The sequence below is a fragment of the Mauremys mutica genome, chromosome 2, assembly GCF_020497125.1.
Source record: "Mauremys mutica isolate MM-2020 ecotype Southern chromosome 2, ASM2049712v1, whole genome shotgun sequence".
NCBI lineage: Eukaryota > Metazoa > Chordata > Testudines > Geoemydidae > Mauremys > Mauremys mutica.
In genome coordinates, this window is record NC_059073.1 from 158,964,747 (window position 1) to 158,987,293 (window position 22,547).

The 22,547-nt window shown below is 41.9% G+C and overlaps 1 protein-coding gene across 2 annotated transcripts in view; it reads right to left on the reverse strand.

The window, feature by feature from the left end:
* The window catches only part of TRIO (trio Rho guanine nucleotide exchange factor), a 452,008-nt gene that overhangs the window by 329,511 nt on the left and 99,950 nt on the right, over nt 1-22,547 (reverse strand). For both annotated transcript variants that reach the window (XM_045004406.1, XM_045004407.1), the window contains exon 2: nt 1,779-1,853. In XM_045004406.1, the coding sequence (XP_044860341.1) occupies nt 1,779-1,853 (75 nt within the window). The remainder of the gene's footprint in view (nt 1-1,778; nt 1,854-22,547) is intronic.

Here is a 22,547-nt window from a genome sequence, read left to right on the forward strand (position 1 = left end):
TCAAAAGTCAATTTAAATTAAATACATTTTTTTTAAATTATATATTTTTTTAGAAATCTAGATCTGTTATGTGTTTTGGTGTAACTTGCATTTTCCTTATGTTAAATTTGCATTATTCTAACAAAACATTTACTTCATTCACTTTCTTCACATCAGTCAAGATTTTATAGACCTTTAGCATATCCCCCCTTAGTCATCTCTTTTCTAAGCTGAAAATTCCCAGTCATTTTAATTTCTTCTCCTGTTTCATACCCCTAATCATTTTAGTTGCCCATCTCTGTACTTTTTGCATTTCCAGTATGTCTTTTTTGGGATGAGGTAACCAGATCTGCACACAGTATTCAAGGTGTACATGTGCCATGGATTTATATAGAGGCAATATGATATTTTCTGTCTTATTATCTATCCCTTTCTTAAAAAAGCAAAGGTTTCAGAGTAGCAGCCGTGTTAGTCTGTATTGCAAAAAGAACATAAGCTTTTGTGGGCTACATCCGATGAAGTGGACTGTAGCCCACAAAAGCTTATGCTCAAATAAATTTGTTAGTCTCTAAGGTGCCACAAGTGCTCCTGTTCTTTTTAAAAAAGCAAACAGAATGTTGGGAATCACTGACTGCCGCTGCACACTGAGTGGATGTTTTCAGAGAACTATCCACAATGACTGCAAGATCTTTCTTGAGTATTAACAGCTAATTCAGACTCCTTCATTTTGTATGTATAGTTGAGATTGTTTTCCAGTGTACATTACGTTGCATTTATCAACATTAAATTTCATCTGCCATTTTTGTTGCCCAGTCACCCAGTTTTATGAGATCCCTTTGTAATTCTTCGCAGTCTGCCTGGGACTTAACTATCTTGAATAGTTTTGTATCATCTGCAAATTTTGCCACCTCACTGTTTACCCATTTTTCCAGATCATTTAAGAATATGTTGAACAGCACTGGTCCCAGTACCGATCCCTCAGGGATACCACTATTTATCTCTCTCCATTCTGAAAACTGATAATTTATTCCTATCCTTTGTTTCCCATCTTTTAACCAGTTACTGATCCATGAGAGGACTTTCCTCTTACCCCATGATGGCTTACTTTTCAAAAGTCAATTTAAATTAAATACTTTTTTTTTAAATGTATATTTTTTTTAGAAATCTAGACCTGTTATGTGTTTTGGTGTAACTTGCATTATTCTTATGTTAAATTTGCATAATCCTAACAAAACATTTACTTTATTATATCTCTTTTATATATCTCATTGGTCCTGACACCCCTCCTGTAAATTCAAACACCCCCCCTAATTTCAATTCCTGGGGAAACCACTGGGCGGGTGTAGAATCACGCTTCTCTCAGTGCAACGCTGGTCAATTTTGTCTCTTGATCAACTAGTGACGAAGGCTTTACAGGTCAAACACACAACCCAATGAACTGGTCAACACACTTGTGCTATTTTACCACATTCCCAAGCAGAGAACAAATTTAAGGCTCATAAGACAGGGAAAAAACAGAGGAAGGGAAAAGCATTTTGAGTGAAGTGGAAAAAGCAAGTAATCTATTGTGGAAAAAAGTTGCCAGTGATACTTTAATTTCACGTCATTGTACAAAGATAAATATTGGCAAAAATTATGTGATAGTTCTTATTGTACAGGTGTTGAGACATACAAATATTTAACACTGGTAGGCAGTTTTACCTGGTATTTTGTGGACATGTAAACTAGTGTTTTTTTCCTGTGGCTGTCAAACACTTCAATTAAAAATACAATGCATGTTAGTAAGAGTAAGACTTTACCTGAAAGATAGGCAACTTTTTCCTTTAAAATTGGTAATACTTCCATAGCCTTCATTTCATCATTTTTGCGAAACCCTGGAACACATAAGAAACAAGGAAATAAGTCAGCAGTTTGATATGCAACGTAAGCAGGCTTTCAAATCCCATCTACCGAATACATAAAGGAAACATTTACCTTATTTAATGTACCTTGAAGCCTACAACTTTATTTAAGTTCTTTTGAACCTATTAATGAGATCTCAGTAAGTTAGAATCTTTTGTAAACTCCATTTTTATCCGATAAAATTTTACCTATGTAAATACACGAATGATCACTTGAGAAGTGTGTATACATGTCATGTAACAACATGGTCAGTGGGCAACCCTTAATGGAAGATGAAGCACTGAAGTTAAGCTTTTTCAAAGTAGATAAAAAGAAAGGTCAACTTAACTTAGTAGCTCTCACTTTGAATGGTGCTCTGATACCAGTCTTTCACATCCTCTTCCAGCAAACAGAGGTCTAATATGCAACTAATGGCATGAATCCTTCAAGGCAGCAAGCAATGGATTTCAGTCACCTACGCACTACTTTACACACCATTTTCAAAACATCTCCATAAGCAAAACTAAAGGTATCTTACATGCCGATTCCTTTCTAGGTCCTGGCTTCTACTGGTGTGAACCTTAGGAATACTTTGCAAAAACCAGTGAATATTCATTCATCTCCACCTTTTACAAGCCAGGGCTCACAAAAAGAGATTTGAGATGATCCAAAGATCCAGCAATTTCTGATTACACCAAAGAACTGTCAACTGGCCTTTAGCAAATAGTTTTACTACTTCCTAATTCAATGAGGAATTCCATTGATTGTTGCAAAGCTTACCAGAATAAAAAATTCAACTAACGTGCCAATAAATTCTTTCACTTAGAAGCTAGTACCATTAAGTCTTAGAAGAACACAGAGAAACTTCATAAGGATATCACTGAGTTGTCAAGAGGCTTGTGTAGTCTCTTGTTCAGAAAGAGTCGGGATGGGGAGGCTAGAATATTCTAAGCAGTAGTGTTACATTTTCCATTTATATCCACAGAAGTTAAAAATCATATTTTAAGAAACTGCTGCAAGTCAGCATAAAAAACAGACTTGTTTAATAGTTGCCACCAAATTAGAAAAACTTTCAGCACCAGACAGGCACTAGAACTGCAGCTGGGAGTGCTTTTCCTAGTTCATGTACACAAACACACTAGCTCTGCTCAAACTAGTGCACTAAACATAGCAGTGTAGCTGGGGTAACGTAAGTGGCAGCTCAGGGTAGCTGTCCGGGTATGTACCCAGGGGGTACAGGAGAGTTTGTACTCAAGCAAGTCCAAGCTACCTGTGCTACACCTAGCTACACCGCTGCTTTTAATGCACTAGCTCAAGCAGAGCTACTGTGAAACTGTCTGCCTGAGCTGAGAAGCATGCTCCCAGCTGCAGCACAGACATACTCCAAGTTCCTGCATGTTTAGATGGGAAAAAAAGCATTCACTTCATGGAGAGCGAGTGACATTTTAAATCTCTTGCATGGTTCATCTTAAACTCCTTTGTAAATGTCCAGCATTCAAAGTAATGCCACCCCATGGCCTGCAGCTAGAACTCTGTTTGCATCCTTCTATCTCCCTTTTCATCTTCCAGTCAACCACATACATAGTGCTTAGAGTGTCTTGCTAAGAGAAATTTTTCTAAGGTGCATCATTAATGCTTCCTTACAGGCAATCTCTTCGGGAAATACCTGCAAACAAGATAAAACAAGTTTCTCATTTGCAGAATCTGTTAAATCAACAAAACAGGTGGTATTCCATGGGTGGAACATCACCCCGACTAAATCATAATTCATAATTTTTCAATTGTATCTTTTCAAAAAAGATTCTTTTAAAAATCAAAGTCATCCATTTTTTAGCCACATTCAGCATTTTAATGGCAAGATTTTATGCAGATTTTAAAATGAAACATACAAGACCCCCTAGGGTCTGGAATCCTCCAGAAGGCCAAGTGGTGCAACTTATATTGCGCCTTACACAAGCTCATTCTTGCCCCCCACTCCCCAGGGGTAATTCGTCCCAAGTGAGGGAAGGTGGCTTTGATGTTGCCTCTGCTCCAATGAGTTTCTGCTAGTTGTTCCCTGTTAACTAACTGTGACTCGACCTCTGGCCCTTTCTTGTCTCCTTCTCAAGCCATAATCTCAGAATGGAATCGAGACTGGGACTTAGAGTACGTCTTCACTACCAGCAGTATCGGCGGGTAGCAATCGATTTCTCGGAGATCGATATATCGCGTCTCATCTAGACGCGATATATCGATCCCCGAACACGCTCCTGTCGACTCCGGAACTCCACCAACGCGAACAGCGGTAGCGGAGTCAACATGGGGAGCCGCGGACGTCGATCCCGCGCCGTGAGGACGGTAGGTAACTCAATCTAAGATACTTCGACTTCAGCTACACTATTCACGTAGCTGAAGTTGCGTATCTTAGATCGATCCCCCCTCAGTGTAGACCAGCCCTTAGGCTGCCATCTCTGAATACTAACTGTGATTACCTAAGGAGGCATGCCTTAGGTTCAGTATGTGCATTTCTTCTCTTCGAGAGCTATGGCCAGTGGTATCCAGTGACCACACATCCTTCTTAATGCCGTGTATTTTTAATTAGTACCAACACATTTCAGAGACAGATCTTAAACCAAAAACAATACTGAGGCCTATCTTCCTTAAAGCCTACCGTCTCTCCTGGAACCTTGGGAAGGCTTTACTTCAGACACTCCTGCATGACCCGTCTGATTATGTCATTTGTTGTCCCCAGGAAGAACTCATTGACAATCCCCCCCGCCCTACCCCCAAGTCTTAACAGTTAAGAATCGCTTTGATCTCTAGGCTCCTCGCCTTGGCAAAAGAGCTGCATTGCTCTGGGCTGGAGCCGGGAAATAGCACCTTCACCACTAATTATTTGACCAGTGTTTTGTAACTGCCCCTAAATTTATCAGGAAGCTGCTTATCTAGAGCTGTCGTCTTGCTCTCCTCCTCGTTCTTCCAATAGCCACCATTAAAAGTTAATGAAAACATTCAGATTACAGCCCAATAAGACAATATAGCCACAGAGCAACTCTCACTATTCGGATCACATATGGTATCGATAAATTACAGGTCAGCATTCCTCGATTACATAGCCATTCCACATCCAACTAATGTGGGGGCATGGTTTGAAGTTTTAGATCCCTGTTTGAGCATCACAGGTCCCGCAGGTTGCAGCTGCTCAAGGAGCCACTCATGTTCTGGAATGTAGAAATCCCACGTAGCAACTTTTTGTTGATATATCCTAGCTCCCCCCTATGGCAGCTGTATCTCTACTGGGGACAAGAGTAAGACCAGCAGCTTTAGATGAAAAGAACAAGTCTGCCAGCATGTTTGTAAATGCATTTCTTCTGCAATAGCACCATTACCACCAGCTCTAGAAAGGTGATAGTATTCTGCAGCCTCTCTTTCAAGAGGCAAAGTTCTTTAGTAATGCTCTGAGCTATCAACCCTAAACCTGCTGTGAGTTCTGTATACCACTCCCTCACCAGCCACACTGGATCAATTAAAGATGCTGATTTTATTAAAGTTAAGGTGAAAAACATTGTTTTATCTGATAGAAATTCATGCAGAAATAATCTTATTGTATGGGGTTAGTGCGGTACATTAGAGTCTGCCTTAGGCTCCAATTCCACTAGATACCTAAGAATGTGTATAATCCCACTGACTTCAATGACTGGCTAGTGAGGTTAGGCACTAGATTAAGCACCTTGCTAAACTGGGACCTCCAGACTTACTCACTGCAGCTGATTGTGCCCTTAAAGGCTCAAGGTGTACGAGTTTCATGTTCCTGTCCCCTTAAGAGCCTATTTCTGTACCTGTTATACAATGGTGAATTTACTGGAGGCAAAAGACCGCAGGGGTTATATTTGGGTGAGAGGGTGCTGGAAGAAAGGAAAGAGCATGTGCTCTTTTTAACTCCATGGGGGAGTGATCATGCCAATAAATAAAGCAGCCCGTTATCTTTTTTAAGGTTAATTGTACTACAAAGCACTTATGATTTGTAGGTTTAGTAAGACTTATTGAAGAAAGTCATTAAATGTACTCAAGAGCAGTGCCAAAAATAACTGCACTAATCTCTACACAGCTCAGCAACCTCTGAGCCAGCAGTCTTTATCACACATTAATGGAGGTGATGTCATCCTTTCAAACCAGGCCAGTCTGCAGTTGCTGCTGCCGTCTTTTTCACTGCAGTGCCTGCAGTATTCAGAGGATTTCGAGAAGCACAAGGTGGCATAGTGTTCAAGCAAACAAAGGTTTGAAATGTAGAAGCAATTCTATACGTATATACCTACATTGAGAGCTTTAACTGAAGAATGGACTTCTAATTCAAGCATGTATAAGAAAAAATGTACGATTGGAATTCTGAAGCTGACCGCATTTCTCACACAATAGCATTTGCAGCCATTCAACACAATATTTGCCTGTATAAAGTCTCTATTTAACACACCGCACACTATTTCTACATCAGTTTTCCACCACTCAAAGCTAATATAAAGCAATTTCTCGCTTGCTGAATACCCGATTTTAAAGAGAACTAGTAAAATTACATTAAGAAAAAGATTAACAAATAGCAGCTTCATTTATCATTTATTTTGGTTTTGTGTACCAGGGTGGATTTGATTTAAATCACTAGTCAGGAAGACTCAATTTAATCATGGATTTCTACATAAAAGTGCATTCTTGTTGGTTGTTATAACCTTAATACATATTCTTCACAACTCAGAGATAGATGTAGGTTTCATTTTTAGAAAGTACACACTATATATTTTTAAGTGATTTATTTTGAAAACGTTTCAGATAAGTTTTACAGCTATATCAGAAAATGAATAATTGTTTGGTTATTTCATTTACCAAAGGTAATTGAAGCAGATATTTATGAAATCACTGGGAGGTGAACAATCACCAATTCAACACAGTATCAGAGGGGTAGCCGTGTTAGTCTGGATCTGTAAAAGCAGCGAAGAGTCCTGTGGCACCTTATAGACTAACAGACGTTTTGGAGCATGAGCTTTCGTGGGTGAATACCCACTTCGTCCGATGCATCATGCTCCAAAACGTCTGTTATTCTACAAGGTGCCACAGGACTCTTTGCTGCTTTTACAATTCAACACATTAATCATTAATATTTGGAGGATTTTCTTGCCATGCTGTATTAGGAGGAGAACATCACCAGACAGACATTTAAATTGTTTTATTTAACTAAAATAACGTTATGTATTCTGGATTCTTTTCTTCAACAACAAACATATAATATTTTAACAAAACAAGCATATAAATTTTTGAACTTAAACATTAAAGTTTTTTAAAATCACATTTTTTTTGTTAAAATTGTTTTCAACTAAAATAGTTACATGAAATATTTAAAAAACAATTAAATCGACTATGTCAGCCAACTCAACATGAGAAACTTAAAATATTGGCTTCTGCAGCTAACTCAGTCGTCTTCACCTTCATTTTCCTGTTTGTTCATTATCTGGAAAAGAAAAATAAGCTTTCCTGCTTTTTCATGTCCCAAACGATTTCTCAATTTGAAATGAATTAATCCAAAGCAGAAGAAGCTACTGCTGTTAAAAGTGAGATTATCATTTCAACAGTCTCTGAATCCAAGTGCTTAAGTGACTTCCACCAGTTCACGGGTGTGACCTTCTTTAAAACATCATCAGCAAACATACATTTCTTCAATAGCTCTTATTCCGAAACTGGGTCTCTCTTACGGCTTGCTGCCATTATAGGTTTTCCCTTCTAATGAGAGAATGGTATGGTAGATCTCAAATCAATGAAGGCTATACTCAGAAAGACCAAGACTTCTGGAATACGCTGCTCAAACACTTTCACTTTTGTTTCTACCGCCTGTCCCTCCCTTCTCACATTTATCTCCAGACTTCTTCTCCTTGTCCAAATCTATTCCACCCCCAACAATCTTCTATTCACTGAACTTTTTGAAACTGCACTTTTAGAGAGAGGTAAGGGGTTGACTCTGTGTACACAAATTTGCAGAGGGACAATAGAGTTGAGGTCTGTTATTTCTCACCTCTATGTATTATTTATCAACATTTTTGCTGTTAACAAGCATGTTATCTCAGGAGACACAAATCCACAGTTTGAGAACTGCAAAACTAAGCAACTCTGACGGTATCTTCTAGACTGAGCACTGAGACCCGTTGGGTAGATAGAAAGATTAACCTAAATCATCTATAGAGAAGCCTCATGAACCCCATAAGATTGGGTCCGTAATCCATGAACTATTGGAACTCATTTACAAAACTTTTCTTATACATTACATGGATATATTGTCTGATACTATAGAATTAGAATTTATAATCCCTATTCCATGTCTTTGAGCTATAATGTATCTTAATTTAAACTATCTTTAGATAAAATGCTTTTTGAGGAAAAATCCTATCAAAAATATCTAATTTAAATTAAAAAATCCAATTTTTATTTATTTATTTATAAATAATTGGTTTTAATCCACCCTGGTGTGTACTACCCCTTTCTCTTACACTGTAGAAATCTAAATCCTGTCACTTTCATTTGCTATTCTACAGTTCTGTATTGCAAATCCGGAAGCTAGCTGGCACCACTCACAATGTGTGGAAAACCACTTCATATGGAACACAACATTTAGATCTAATGGTGTTCAATTCTACTGCACCATGCACTTTCTTAAGAAGAGAGGGAAGCCTGCTTGTCTGCTTCCAGATCAGTGCATATGCAGGATGAGGTCACCCTGCTGCTGCACATGAACCAGGCAGCAGACAAACGTCTGCCATTTTCACAGCTACACACACGTCAGTTGCATAAGCAGAGGCAAAATAGTCTGGTCCAAAGACAAGCTTCAGTTTTAAATTTCAAGTAATAATTGGTCAATAAATAAAGAGAAAAACAACTTAAGCTTCATAGTTTTCCTTTCAACTCACCTGTACTCCACAGCAAGAACAGTAATGAGTGCAAGCACCTTAAACCTGAACTACGATTTCCAGAATGGTCTTTCTGTGTTTTTTCAACAAATCTTTGTCTATATACTATTCCATAATTCCAAAAGCAGAATTATTCCCTATGAAGAGGTATGTCTCTTGGTAAATATGGATCAGTTAATTCACCTGGATAATATTCCAGTGAGGTTATAAAATATGACTCCATTTGTTTCCCTAACCTATACCTGGATTACCCAACAAAGAGAAGCGAGTTCTTTAGTAAAAGAGAAAGAAAGAAATTAAATATATTAATAAACCTACAAGTGAATAAGGTACATACTGAGTGCGGGAGAAACTTGGGGAATGAAGCTTTCTTCCCAAGGTGAGAACCCTATTTCCCAGTTCTCAAACGGTCTTCTCCCTTTCCCACCAGAACAGGCTGTGGAATTTCAGATTTACTTGGACGTGAAGAGGAAGTCTCATACCATACCTGAAACTATTAAAGGAAATTTCCATATAATTTAATAGGGTCTAAAATAAGTTTGATAAGAGACCTAGAATACATATTTGGCTCGAAGTCTGATCTTATAGGTGTGCTCCTTCTCCAAGGTAACGAAAGAAATTAGTGACAGAAAATGGCCATCTGTAAAAGGCATCTCCTTTGTAGAGGCAGTATATTTTTAAAGCCTTTCAAGAAGCTTGAAGAACAGATTTTATTTTTTAAAATCAGAAGAAGCCTCAAACAATTAGGTTGAGAACATTTAAAGCCCATCTCGTTAGCTCTCTCAAAAGCACATTAAACTAGAAAGATGAATTCTCACTTCTGTGGGTAAAGTGGAATCACAAGCTGGGGCAAGTTTACTGCAGTGTGCTCAATGAGACAGTCTAGTGAAATTCTCATCTCTAAGCAATTCCCCAGGTGCAGTGAGCAAAGAGAAGCAACTTGCTCTAACGCTAGTTTTCATTTCCTTCAACTTTTGTTCTGCTTAAGAACTCAATTTGTTGCAGACAGAAACCGTAGAAACAAAGTGACACATTGACCACCAGACCTTAACACCTATGGTTCAGTTCTGTGTATTCTGCAATTTTTGATAAAATACATAATGTTAAGTGCCATTAGTACAGTTATGTGATGCAACCAAAATGACTCACCAGAAAGTTACATCTTGGGAACAAACTAATTTCCAGTTGCCTATTGAAAGACTAAAAAAGGGAAGGTGAGTCAAGAGTAATGGAATTCACTAACTCCTAGTCATGGTCCATACCACTTCATTACTGTTCCTTCCATAGACCAAGCAGAGAGTTTGATCACAGCCCTCCCACCTCCCTGACAACCCATTTTATTATATAAAAATGTGCTTGCTATCTGACAGTATTATAAAGCTCCGGTTCTTTTCACATGTCCCCTCTTCTCATTTATTTTACGTGACAATAAAAGGGTATCATTCTCCCACTTAGGCACTATATTCCATTGTGCTGGACTTCATTGGTGTTTTTCAATAGCAATGTGCAAATACACCAAGGCTGATACCTAAAGGACTTTATTCCACGAAAAAGGTTATTTCAAGCACAACTGAAGTGGTCGTTTCATTCTAAGTTTAATTAATGCAGTGCTTGTGAAATATACCACAGTGACTGCTTGGGAGATGTTTGTCAACTAGCTACAAAACCAGCAGGCAGTGGCACTGCAAGATTTTCCATGCCTTAACTCTGACCTGGGTAAAGAATTTCTGGGATAATTTAATTCCATCTCAAATAGTCAGCAATGGTGGGTATTAGTGTGAGCTGTTAAGTGCAGGCAGGAAAACTGTGTTGTGGACTCATGTATAGTGTCTGAAACCAATGAATATTTGGCAACAGTGTCTGAATTCAAAAAGTATAAAAAAAAACTATAATAATGAACGAGAAAACTATGAAAACGTAGATAGTAGTTGCCATGTTTCTCAGGACTAGATGCCATTAGTCTCATGTTACTGTAGGTATATCTAGAAAATCTCATGGTTGTATTTTCTTGAGCTTACAAAGTGTTCCAGCAACCCTTTTTACTGCAATATATAGTGGTCATCCCTAACTTGCCAACTGCCTTAGTTATCTTAATCACTCACTTTTAGAAGAGTTCTAGATATTGCCTATAATGTATCAGTTCAGGTAGTACAAAAGTAACCCAATCTTTGGAACTTCAGCAAGATTCAAAGGCAGATTACAAGGGTATTCACTAAGGGATGCAATTTTACTATTTCCCCCCAAGTTTCAGTCTAAAGGAACCAATATCATCCACCCTTTGGAAAGAGCAATTTATAATGGATGTGCTGGCAATCCCTCAGCTCAGAGGACACCATCAGAATTTTAAAGTCTGACTAACAGGTCGTATTTAAAAACAAATGTCATTGTTATTCCTCTTTGCCAAAAAAAACCACACACAAAATGTCATCCTGTTCGATTCACTCAGCCTCTGAATATTGTGTAAGGGCATTCAACAAGCGGTGCAACATACCAAACATTATGTACCTTAGCATCCATGTAGTGGTGTCTGATCACATATTCAAAGTTAGACTGTTTAATGTTAGCCACCTCTAGGTTTACTAACATGTGTAGTTACAGTGGAATGAGAAGAGAACAATTTAATCAGAAATATACCTCTACCTTTAATTTCACCATCCACACTGGTCAAATTAAGAGAGGTCTATAAGTTAACATTAAAATACTATCCTCAACTTTTAGGAGACTTCAGGAGCACTGAGGCCGTTGTGCTTTTGACTAAATCAGCTCTGGTCAGGCTTGACAACTCACTGGTCACAAGACATTACATCATCAAACCTTCAACTGCTCATCATGATTGCTGCTCCGGATACCTTACTTCCCTTCTGCTCATCTATCCCATGCACCCCCCTCCCCACACAACCTGGGAGGAATATCTTGCACTATGACCACACTTTATTCGTCAGACTGCAGGGCTGCATGTGACTCACAGACATGCATGTAAATTAGAATGGACAGCCTAGAACTACTTCAACACTATAGAGAATGGAATTTATTGCCAGTTTTTTAGCTCTTGGCAAAAAACAAAAAAACCCAACAACCGAATGCTAAGTACAAATGCACACTATCTGATATCCGTTTTGTGAACCCATTGTTTTGGACAGTATACAATGCACTGTTCCCTTGCTAGTACCAACTGTATGTGAGACGGTGAGGAGAACTCTGAGACACCACACAATGGCCGCAAACAATTTGTATTACTCCAATAGTACATTGAAGCAATGTGATTTGTTGCCTTGTAAACCTCAACATAACAATGAATTTAAGGTATTCAAGTTTTATCTTGTTTCAGAAACTGTAAGATAATTAACACACCAAAGCGCATGAGAGATGTGAGGGGCTGAGACAGACAGGTGTTTGCTCTTATGACAGCTGTTCTTAAGTGCTCAGAAGTGATTTTAAAACATATTTGAGACATTATACAAACCAGAATGACAGTCCCTGTTCCAAAATGCTTACAAACTGATTTGATGACGAGCCATAACAGTTGAATGAGTACTACAAGCAGTACTACAAGGGGTGAACAAGCAGGTGGACAGGCTAATTAATAGTTGTAGGGGAGGGGAGAAGAGGGAACGACCTAAAATGTAATTGAAAATAATCCCCGACTGGATCTATCGTGAACAAACCTTTGAATTTAATATTGTGGTCACGCTTTATAGTAAGGCTCCATTTAAAGTTTAAAGGTCAATTCACAAGTAACAAGTAATTGGTAGCTTACCACCCTGGCTTACAACCATTTACAACACCTTCCACTAAAGTGCTTATAACACATACAACTGATGTTTATAGAATAATGGACATTAAACTGTTAATAAATGCAAAATTGATACCAAGGGTGACCTATACTGCTTCCCTGATATTCAGTAGGTTGGATTTTTAAATGTATATATCCATTGGTGTCTTTCTTCTGTTCCTGCCTTTAATTCATCCACTTTTATCTGAAAAATATTATTTCACCCATTAATACTGTCTAAAGCGTCAATATACTGCTTCACTCATGAAACAATAGGCCTTTTATGTGCTGTTTTTCACCATACTGTTCTTCTCGCCAGCTCCATATTTCTTAATAAATAATAATAATTGGAGATATACCAATCTCCTAGAACTGGAAGGGACCTTGAAAGGTCATTGAGTCCAGCCCCCTGCCTTCACTAGCAGGACCAATTTTTGCCCCAGGTCCTTAAGTGGCCCACTCAAGGATTGAACTCACAACCCTGGGTTTAGGTTTAGCAGGCCAATGCTCAAACCACTGAGCTATCCCTCCCCTGGGTTACTCCTGTACTACCTGAACTGATTCTAGATATTGCCTATAATGTAAGATTTTTCTATAGTGCTTAATTACATAATTCCCAAATATATAGGTCAAGTAAAAGTGAACAGTTAAAATGTTATAATGACAGAATGGATTTCTAGTACTGCTTATTAATGCAGAAATAAACTATTTTAAGTACCCAGCAAACTAATATATTGTTTTAGAAACTATTAACACCACAACATTATGGTCAAGTTGTGTTGACTCAAGATTTGTTATCATCCCTAAGTCTTTGTGAAGCCTAGAAAAATGGACTCTCCCATCTGGCTGTTGTTAGTGGGCAGGTATACAAGGAAAAGCATTCCCAGGGGCACCAGCCTCAGCACCATATGTTTTTTCTTCAAAGCTCAATTTCACAACTCTTGCTGATGATCTGCTATGATTTTTTAATGTGTAATGAGATTGTGTATAGTTACCTATCCCGTCCCAGGAACAGCAGAAAATCCTAACCATTGACTAAGCTGTTGCATTACTCAAGAAAAGGGTGTTTTGTTTTGTGGTTGCTGCCAGTTAAAAGCTGAAGAGTTGAGGCATGAGCCTGCATTTATGGCTATGGGCAAAAACAAAAAAGGAGAACAAGGAAAGACGACCAACTGAAGATTAACACCCCAAACAAGCAGAAACTTGAATTCTACTCACCACCTTGTGCTCGGCAGCCATGGCAAGTTCTATTTCATTCAGCTGGACATCAAATGGACAGAGTAACCTCTGTCTTAAGTTCTGCTTTGGTACCACACGTTATTAGGAGACCCAGTATATTTCCCCACACAGCAGCTGAGGCAAGTGATTGTGCTGGTCTTCCCACCAAGGTGCAGTCTTTGGGTCTTACTAGCCCTTAAACTTTATTTGTCTCTAGTTATGTGAAACTTGGTAAGTTTCTTTCTAGTTTCACCATTCCTATCCACACTTCCATGGCTCTTTGGTATGTCGATTTATCCTCCAAGAGCAAGTTAAAATCAATCAAGTCTGAGGGAGTTGACCAACCAGTATTCACACAGCATTGTAGTGTTACACGCACTCTTTTTAGGCCACACAATTTTATGCTGTATTTGTGATCAAGCTAAGTTAATATTAAATTGGATCTCAATATAACCAAACAATATTATTTTCCAACATGTATGTTGAATAATTTTAACACAAGTAGTCCAGTATGATCAAGCAAGGAACTTTGCATGCAGATACATTGACTTTTCCCTTTTCATGATCTTTGAATGCAATAATCTTAAATACCAGTAATTAGTTAAAGTTACACTAGATTTTGTGGTGGGTTCAAGATTCCAAGTTAGGTTAGAGTGCATGTAGAAGGGAGAAATGGTAGGAAGCAAAAAGAGACATTTCTTTTGTTTATTCAGCATGACAATATGCTGAAACCCTTTTTATTGGCTCAAGAAGAGGCAGGAATAATCTGCAGCTAGCTTCACATACATGCCAGCTAGATTCAGTGTGACACAGGAATCTATTAAAGATACTTAAAAGGCATAAGCAGCAAAGAGTCGTGTGGCACCTTATAGACTAACAGATGTATTGGAGCATGAGCTTTCGTGGGTGAATACCCACATGCATCCGACGAAGTGGGTATTCACCCACGAAAGCTAATGCTCCAATACATCTGTTAGTCTATAAGGTGCCACAGGACTCTTTGCTGCTTTTACAGATCCAGACTAACACGGCTACCCCTCTGATACTTAAAAGGCATAGTTAAACAAGTTACACCAGAGAAGTGTTTTTTACTGAACAGATTTTTTTTCTTTAAAAGATTCATTTGTGCAATTACTCTGGATACGCCAAAATCTCAATTTTAAGGTCTCAGTAATGGATAGAAGTGAGCAATCCACAAAGAACAAAAACCTGTGCAATTCACTTATATTTAAATGAGCAAGTAGTTGCTAATAGCAACCTGCCCTTCCTCTCCCAATCATAGAACAAGAGGATAAAACCGGCATCCAATGCCTGAACGGATGTCCACAAGCTTTCATGTTTGTGATCCTGTGTTGTGAAAGAAAAGGTAATTCAATAGTTCTGGATAGGTGCATATGCACACCCAGTACATATGTGCAGTATTATCAAGCTGAAGGTAATATCAGCCATAGAGGAGACAAAGTCACACTGGCAATAATTCAACTGTATTACAGATGCATACTAGCTCTTGGGATGAAGAAGCGGAGCAGTACAGTGCTATCTGTGTGAAGCCAATGACAGTGTGGGTACTACATGATTAGCAGCACTTGCAGCAGAACCCATTACATCATCTTTGTTCAAAGCTGAACTATCACTGAACCAGTGAGGAATATTTTATTCGCAGCACTTAGCCTGGATCTGCTTTGCCTCATTTCTTGAAATACTACTCTCTAGAAACCAGTTAGAAACCCTAAAATGCCACAAAATTTGAAGATTTACATAACTGTCACAAATCATTGCCATCTTGCCTCCTTATGTGGTTTACCGAGTCATCTGGGCAAGGCAGCAAGAAGGGGCTGTCTCCCCTCTAGCGAAAGCCCAATTTAGCAAAGACAGCACCTGATCCTCTTGCCTTTACTCAGACAAATGAATTAAACTTCAGCAGTAGTTTTGCCAGAATAAGAGCTAAAATATTTGGCCCATCAACTGATTTTGTCTTTTTCCACGAGGGAGGTGGGTACCGTACACTTAGTCACTCTCCTAACAGAGTAATACCACAGTAGTTTGCTGGACTAGTGTTGTTTTTTTCTTATGGGGAAAAGATGCAGCTGGAAATATTTTAGGGCTGTGTTTCATGTACATATTGCAGAGTCAAAGTTTACTGTCCTCTGAAGCAGGGGTTCTCAACCTTTTCCTTTCTGAGGCCCCATAACATGCTATAAAAACTTCAGGGACTACCTGTGCCATAACAACCATTTTTCTGCATATAAAAGCCAGGGCCAGCATTAAGGGGTAACATTCAGGGCAACTGCAACTTCTGAGGGCATTCTGCACCAAAAACTTAAACATTCTGCACATTTTATTTGCCAAATAAATGTGGAGGCTCCAGCATGGCATTGAGGAGCACAGGCCACTGGCTGCACAGAGGTGGGAGATCACTGTGCAGCTCTCCCCTAACCTGGACACTGACTCAGTGGTGAGGCTGCACCCAACCCTGACACAGCACAAGGACTGGACCTGCCCCAGAAAAACAAAAAACACACACACACACACACACTCTCACTCCATACCCGGTGCACCAGATGAAGGCAGGCAGGCTCAGCAAGGCAGGATCCAAGTGTGGAGGGGTTTAGTGTGGGGGATCCAGGTGTGGGTTGAGAGGGTTCTGTGTGGGGCAATCTGGGTGCAGGTAGCTCAGTGGGGGAGCCAGATGCAGGGGGATCTGGATGCACAGGGGCTTGTTGGGGGGTTCTGGGTGCAACGGTAATGGGGCAGCAGAGGGGTCCAGGTGAAGAGGGGGGTCTGGATATGGGGGGATAGAGCTTGGTAGGGGGGCGTGAGTGGCTCGAGGGGGTACAGATGCTGGGGGTATGGGACTCAGTGGAGTGGGGATCCGGGTGGCTTGTCAGGGTGGTCCATGTGCAGGGGGAGTTGGGCTCACGGGGGGGGGGGGGTTCTGAGTGCGGAGGGGTGAAGATCAGCGGGAGAGTCTGGGTTCTGGATGCACGGGGGTTGGGTGCTTGGGGGAGCAGCTCCTTATACAGGGATCCCTCCTCCTGCAGCTCAGGAGCGATGAGTGCAGGAAGTGGGGGGGCTAGGAGGTGGGGAGTTTACAGAGCTTCCTGCAGCTCTGAGAGAAATATAGGGGTGGGTCTGACCCAGCCCCAAATACCATGCAGGGGAAGAGGAAGTCCCGTCCTCCCCAGTCCAGCTGGGACTAGCACCTGAGCCTGACGCAGGGTAGGGAGCCAGGTCTTCCCCAGTCCCACCCCCTGTACCACAGTGATTTACCTCTCTGCTGGCTGCCCTGGGCACCCGAAACATACTGCTGCGGAGGGTTGCATGGCCACTCTTGTGGATTCCCCTTGCTTCCCTGTCAGAAAGTCATTTTTCTGCGGGGAAGCAAAGAAAGCTGCAGGGGACATACATTCGCAGTGAAGCAGAATTCCCCCAGGAGTAAATTGCCCGTGGCCCTACAACACAGGAGCCCCCACAAAGCTAAGCTGCTCAGGCTTCAGGTTCAAACCCAGGTGATGGGTCTTGGAGCAGCAGGGCTTTGGCTTTTTGCCCTGGGCCCCAGTGAGTCTAATGTCAGCCCTGCTTGGCAGACCCCGTAAAACCTCCTTGCAGCCCCTCCACCGAGCCCTCAGACCCCCGGTTGAGAACTGCTACTCTTAAGCACTCCACTCAGCTACTTCTCAAAAGTTTTCCTTATGGAAGCTGGGAGGTTAACAACATTTTAATTCAAGTTACGCTACGCCTGCAAGTAGACACAAATTATTATGTATGCAATAGGCTCAGTAGTTTTCACAAGTCTGCTAAATCCTGAAAGTGCACTTCTGAATCCAGATCTCAAAGCAAGTCAAGAGGTTATCACCAAGTCATCTCAGACTAGCCCAGATTCATGATTAAAGCAACTGCAGGCTCAATTTTAATAAGGATTAGGCAGTATATGCAAGATTAAGGAAACAACCAACCAAAAAGACCAAGTAAGCAGAATGAAGTGCTGAAACAATGAACTCATCTGTAAGACTGGTGTAAAATTCAAGTTACCAACTGTGGCATTTACAGTTTTATAGATCAATGTTACATCAAAACAGTGTACTATTATAGATACAACCAACTCCAAATATTTAGTGCACAAGCAGTTACTTTAACAGTCACCATTTTTAATTGCTTATAATACAGTGAAGCACAATATACTTAAATTCTGACCATGGCTAGAAATGGGCAATAGCTGTTTAAGTCTCAGTGTGTTTATCACCTGCAACTAGTGGCTGGTACATCACATCCAGTTTCAATCTCTGGTTTGCAACTAAACCCTGTCAGAAGTTAAATAACTGAAAGCAAAGATTCCAAAACTGCCATCCTTACTTGATGATCCTATTGACTATACCAGACATTTTGTTCATATAAGGACTTCTGAATTAGGCACTGCTACATACTACTCCTGGGGGAATTCTGCGCCACTCCATGTGCACAGAATTCATGTCCCCAGCAGATTTCTTTGCTTCTCCACAGAAAATTGACTTTCTGATGAGGAAGCAAAAGGATGCCACAAGAGTGGTCATGTGATCCTCCCCAGCAGTATGTTTTGGGTGCCGAGGACAGCCAGAAGAGGTTTAAATCACTGTGGGGCAGGAGGCTGGACTGGAGAAGACCCGGCTGGTGGCTCCTACCCTGCGCCAGGCTCAGCTGCTAGTCCCGGCTGGGCTGGGGAGGAAGGGACTTCCTGTTCCTCTGCACAGCATCCCCAGACCCACCCCTAGATTTCTCCCCAGGCTCCAGGAAGCTCTGCAAACTCCCTCCCTCCCCCCACCCTCTTCCTGCACCCATCACTCCTCGGCTGCAGGGGGATGGATCACTGTACAGGGAGCTGCTCCCCCAACCTCCGTTCCTCCAGACCCCCTCATACTCCCCTCCCACTGAGCCTCACCCCACTACACACAGACACGGAACCCCCCCGGCACCTGGACCACTCAGATGAGTCACTGGCACACTGATCCCCACGCCACCGAGCCCCAGGAAGCTGCACCTTGATCCCCACCCGAGCCCCACTCCCCTAGCATCTGAACCCCCCCCCCCCCACACACACACACACACTCACTCAACTCCACACACTCAGACCACCCTGGTGAGCGCTATCCCCCCCCATGCCCAGACCCTCCTTCCACCTTTACCTGGACCCCCCTGCAGAGTCCCATTGCCCCTGCACCCAGAACCCCCCAACAAACCCCTATGCATCCAGATCCCCCGCCTCGCATCCAAATCTCCAACTGAGCTGCCCGCACCCAGACTGTCCCACACAGAGCCCCTTCAACTCACGCCTATCTCCCACACACACTAAGCCCCTCCACACTTGGATCCTGCTGGGCTAAGCCTGGCTGCCCACACTTGGTGCACCTGGAACAGAGGGGCAGGGCCCTGGGGTGTTTCTGCGGCAAGTCCGATCCTTGCACTATGTCAGGTTTGGGTGCAGCCTCACTGCTAGATTCGTGTCGGGGGGGTGGGGGGGGAAACGCGCTGGCTGCACAGTGATCTCCCACCTCTGTGCAGCCAATGGCCCGTGCTCCCCAATGCCATGCTGGAGCCTTCACATTTATTTGACAAATAAAATGTGTAGAATTTTGCAGAATTTTAAAATATTGTACGCAAAATTTTTAATGCTTTGGCGCAGAATGCCCTCAGGAGTAACATACACATCACAAGTGTTGAGTTCAATTTCTGAGCAACTTACTTCTCGCTTTCAGTTGGACAGAAGAGTGGCTGCCCATTAGCTTCTGGGAAAAAATTATCATGTTCGCTGCAACATGCAAAGCACTTTAAAGTGGCTCGAGATCTGCCTACTTAAGAGACCACCAGACTCAGATATTGTCACAGCTGCAGTCAGCAGAGATGCACAGACTTTCCTCATTTAGACAGGAAGTAGCTTAGTGACTTGGAAATCAGCTACTGCATCTTTATCCCCTCCTTATTCCAAGGTGCTGTTTTCCCAGGCTTTCAGACAGGGTGATAGTTATGAGGCCATGAGATACCATCTGAGCTGTAAAGGGTAGGGAAAACAGGATCAGAGGTAGTCTAGGCACATCATGTGGCAGTTCCCAAGGGGGTTTCTGTGATCCAACCCATTATAGTATGGTGGGCCATGAATGCTCACAAAATTGGGGTTGGGGTGTGGGCTCTGGGGTGGGGCTGAGGATGAGGAGTTTGGGGTGTGGAGGGTACTCTGGGCTGGGATTGAGGGGTTTGGAGAGCAGGAGGGGGATATGGGCGGGGGAAGGGAGTTTGGGGCGAGGCTCGGGGTTGCAGGCTTCGAGTGGCACTTACCTCATGCGGCTCCCGGAAACAGTGGCATGTCCCTTCTCCAACTCCTACGCGGAGGTGCAGCTAGGCGGCTCTGCGCGCTGCCCCATCCGCAGGCACTGCCCCATCCGCAGGCACTGCCCCTGCAGCTCCCATTGGAGGACATAGGCGCCGGAGGGGGGCCATGCCAGCTTCCGAGAGCCACTTGGTGTGGCCCCGATCCAGTGCCTCAGGCGGAGCAGGGCCGAGTTTACCCACCACTGCTGTAGAAAGTACCTTTCATAGATTCATAGATTTTAAAGCCACATGACTCCTGTAAAACACAGACCACAGAAGTTCCCCAAAATATTTGCTAGAACAGCTTTTAGAAAAACATCCAATCTTAATTTAAAAATTGTCAGTGAATTAGTCCAATGGTTAATTATTCTCACTTTTAAAAAAATTCTGTCTTATTTCCTGTCTGAATTTGTCTAGCTCAGAGGTAGGCAACCTTTCAGAAGTGGTGCGCCAAGTTCACTGTAATTTAAGGTTTCGCGTGCTGGTAATACATTTTAACGTTTGTAGAAGGTCTCTCTCTCTGTCTATATTATATAAACTATTGTTGTATTTAAAGTAAATAAGGTTTTTAAAATATTTAAGATGCTTCATTTAAAATAAAATTAAAATGCAGATCTGATCAACTCCAGCCATCAGCCCCGCTGAGCCCGCTGCCGGTCTGGGGTCCGGCCGCTGGCCCTGCTCAGCCCACTGCCGGTCTGGGGTTCCATTCACTCAGCCGGCAGTGGGCTGAGCGGGCCGGTGGCAGGCTGAGCGGCTCAGTCCGCTGCCAGTCTGGGGTGCCCGCAGCACTCAGCCTGCTGCCGCTCTGGGGTTCTGGCTGCCGGTCCCTTGCCAGTCGGGGTCCCAGCCGCCAGCCCGCTCAGCCTCCAGGCTGGCAGCGGGCTGAGGGGGGCTGGCGGACGGGACCCCAGCTGGCAACAAGGCAGCAGCCAGAACCCCAGAGCAGCGGTGGGCTGAGCCCCTCAGCCCACCACCACCACGTGACATCAAAAACTGGTTCACGTGCTACCTTTGACACACATGCAGAGCCCATTATTAAATATGTGTTCCCCATGTAGGTACTTGCAGACTGTAATCAAGTCACCCCTTTAACTTCTCTTTGTTAAGATAATCAGATCAAGCTCTGTGAGTCCATTGTGCTAAGTCCAATCCTTTCATCATTTTCGTGACTCTTCTCTGAACCCTCTCCAATTTATCAACATCCTTCTTCAATTGTGGGCACCACAACTAGACATAGTATTCTAGCAGCAGTCACACAACTTTCTACTCCTGTTCAAGATTCTCACTTATACATCCCAGGCTCGTATTAGCTCTTTTCAGCACAGTGTCACACTGGAAGTGTATGTTCAGCTGATTATCCACCACAGTCCCCAAATCTTTTTCAGAAGCACTGCTTCCAAAAACAGAGTACCTCATCCTGTAAGTCTGGCCTACACTCTTTGTTCCCCAAGTTACACATTTACTTTTAGCCGTATGAAAAACACAGTTTGCTTGCGCCAGTTTACCAAGCGATCTAGATCACTCTGAATTGGTGACCTGTCCCTCTTTATTATTTATCACTCCCCCAATTTGGGTGTCATCTGCAAACCTTATCAGGGAGGATTGTGTGCTTTCTTCCAGGTCACTGATAAAGAACTGATCTCTGAGGGACACCATTAGAAACAGACTCCTTCAAAGATGGTTCCCCATTTACAGTTACATTTTGAGAGCTATCAGTTAGCCAGTTTTCATCCATTTAATGTGTGCCATGTTAATTTTATATTGTTCTAATTTTTTTAATCAAAATGTTTGTTACCAATTCAAACACCTTACAGAAGCCTAAGTATATTACTTTAAAATACTACTACCTTTATCCATCAAACTTTTGATCTCATTAAAAAAAAATAGATATCAAGTTATTTTGACAGGATCTGTTGTCCACAACCCATGTTGATTTGCATCAATTACATTACCTTCCTTTAGTTATTTACTAATCGAGTCCTGCAGCAGCCACTCCATTATCTTGCCCAGGACCTAAGTCAGGCTGACAGGCCTAATAATTACCCAGGTCATCCCATTTACCCTTCTTAAAAACCAACACATTAACTGTCTTCCAGTCTTCTGGAACTTCTCCAATGCGCCAAGACTTATGCAAAGTCAACATTAAAGGTCCAGGGAGCTTTTCCGCCAATTCTTTTAAAACTCTTGGATGCAAGTTATCTGGACCCCCTCATTTTAAAATGTCTAACTTGAATAGCTTCTGTTTAATATGCTCCTGAGATACTAGCAGAATGGAATGAGTGCTATTCTTACCATATGATGAGATTTTTCCCCAAATACAGTCCCTTTTAAACAAGCTTTTGGCCCAAGAAAGAGCCTGAAGTTTCTCTTCATTATAAATGTTTTACAATATTCTATCACATGAATTTAAGTCTTTTGGGATAATCTGTTTA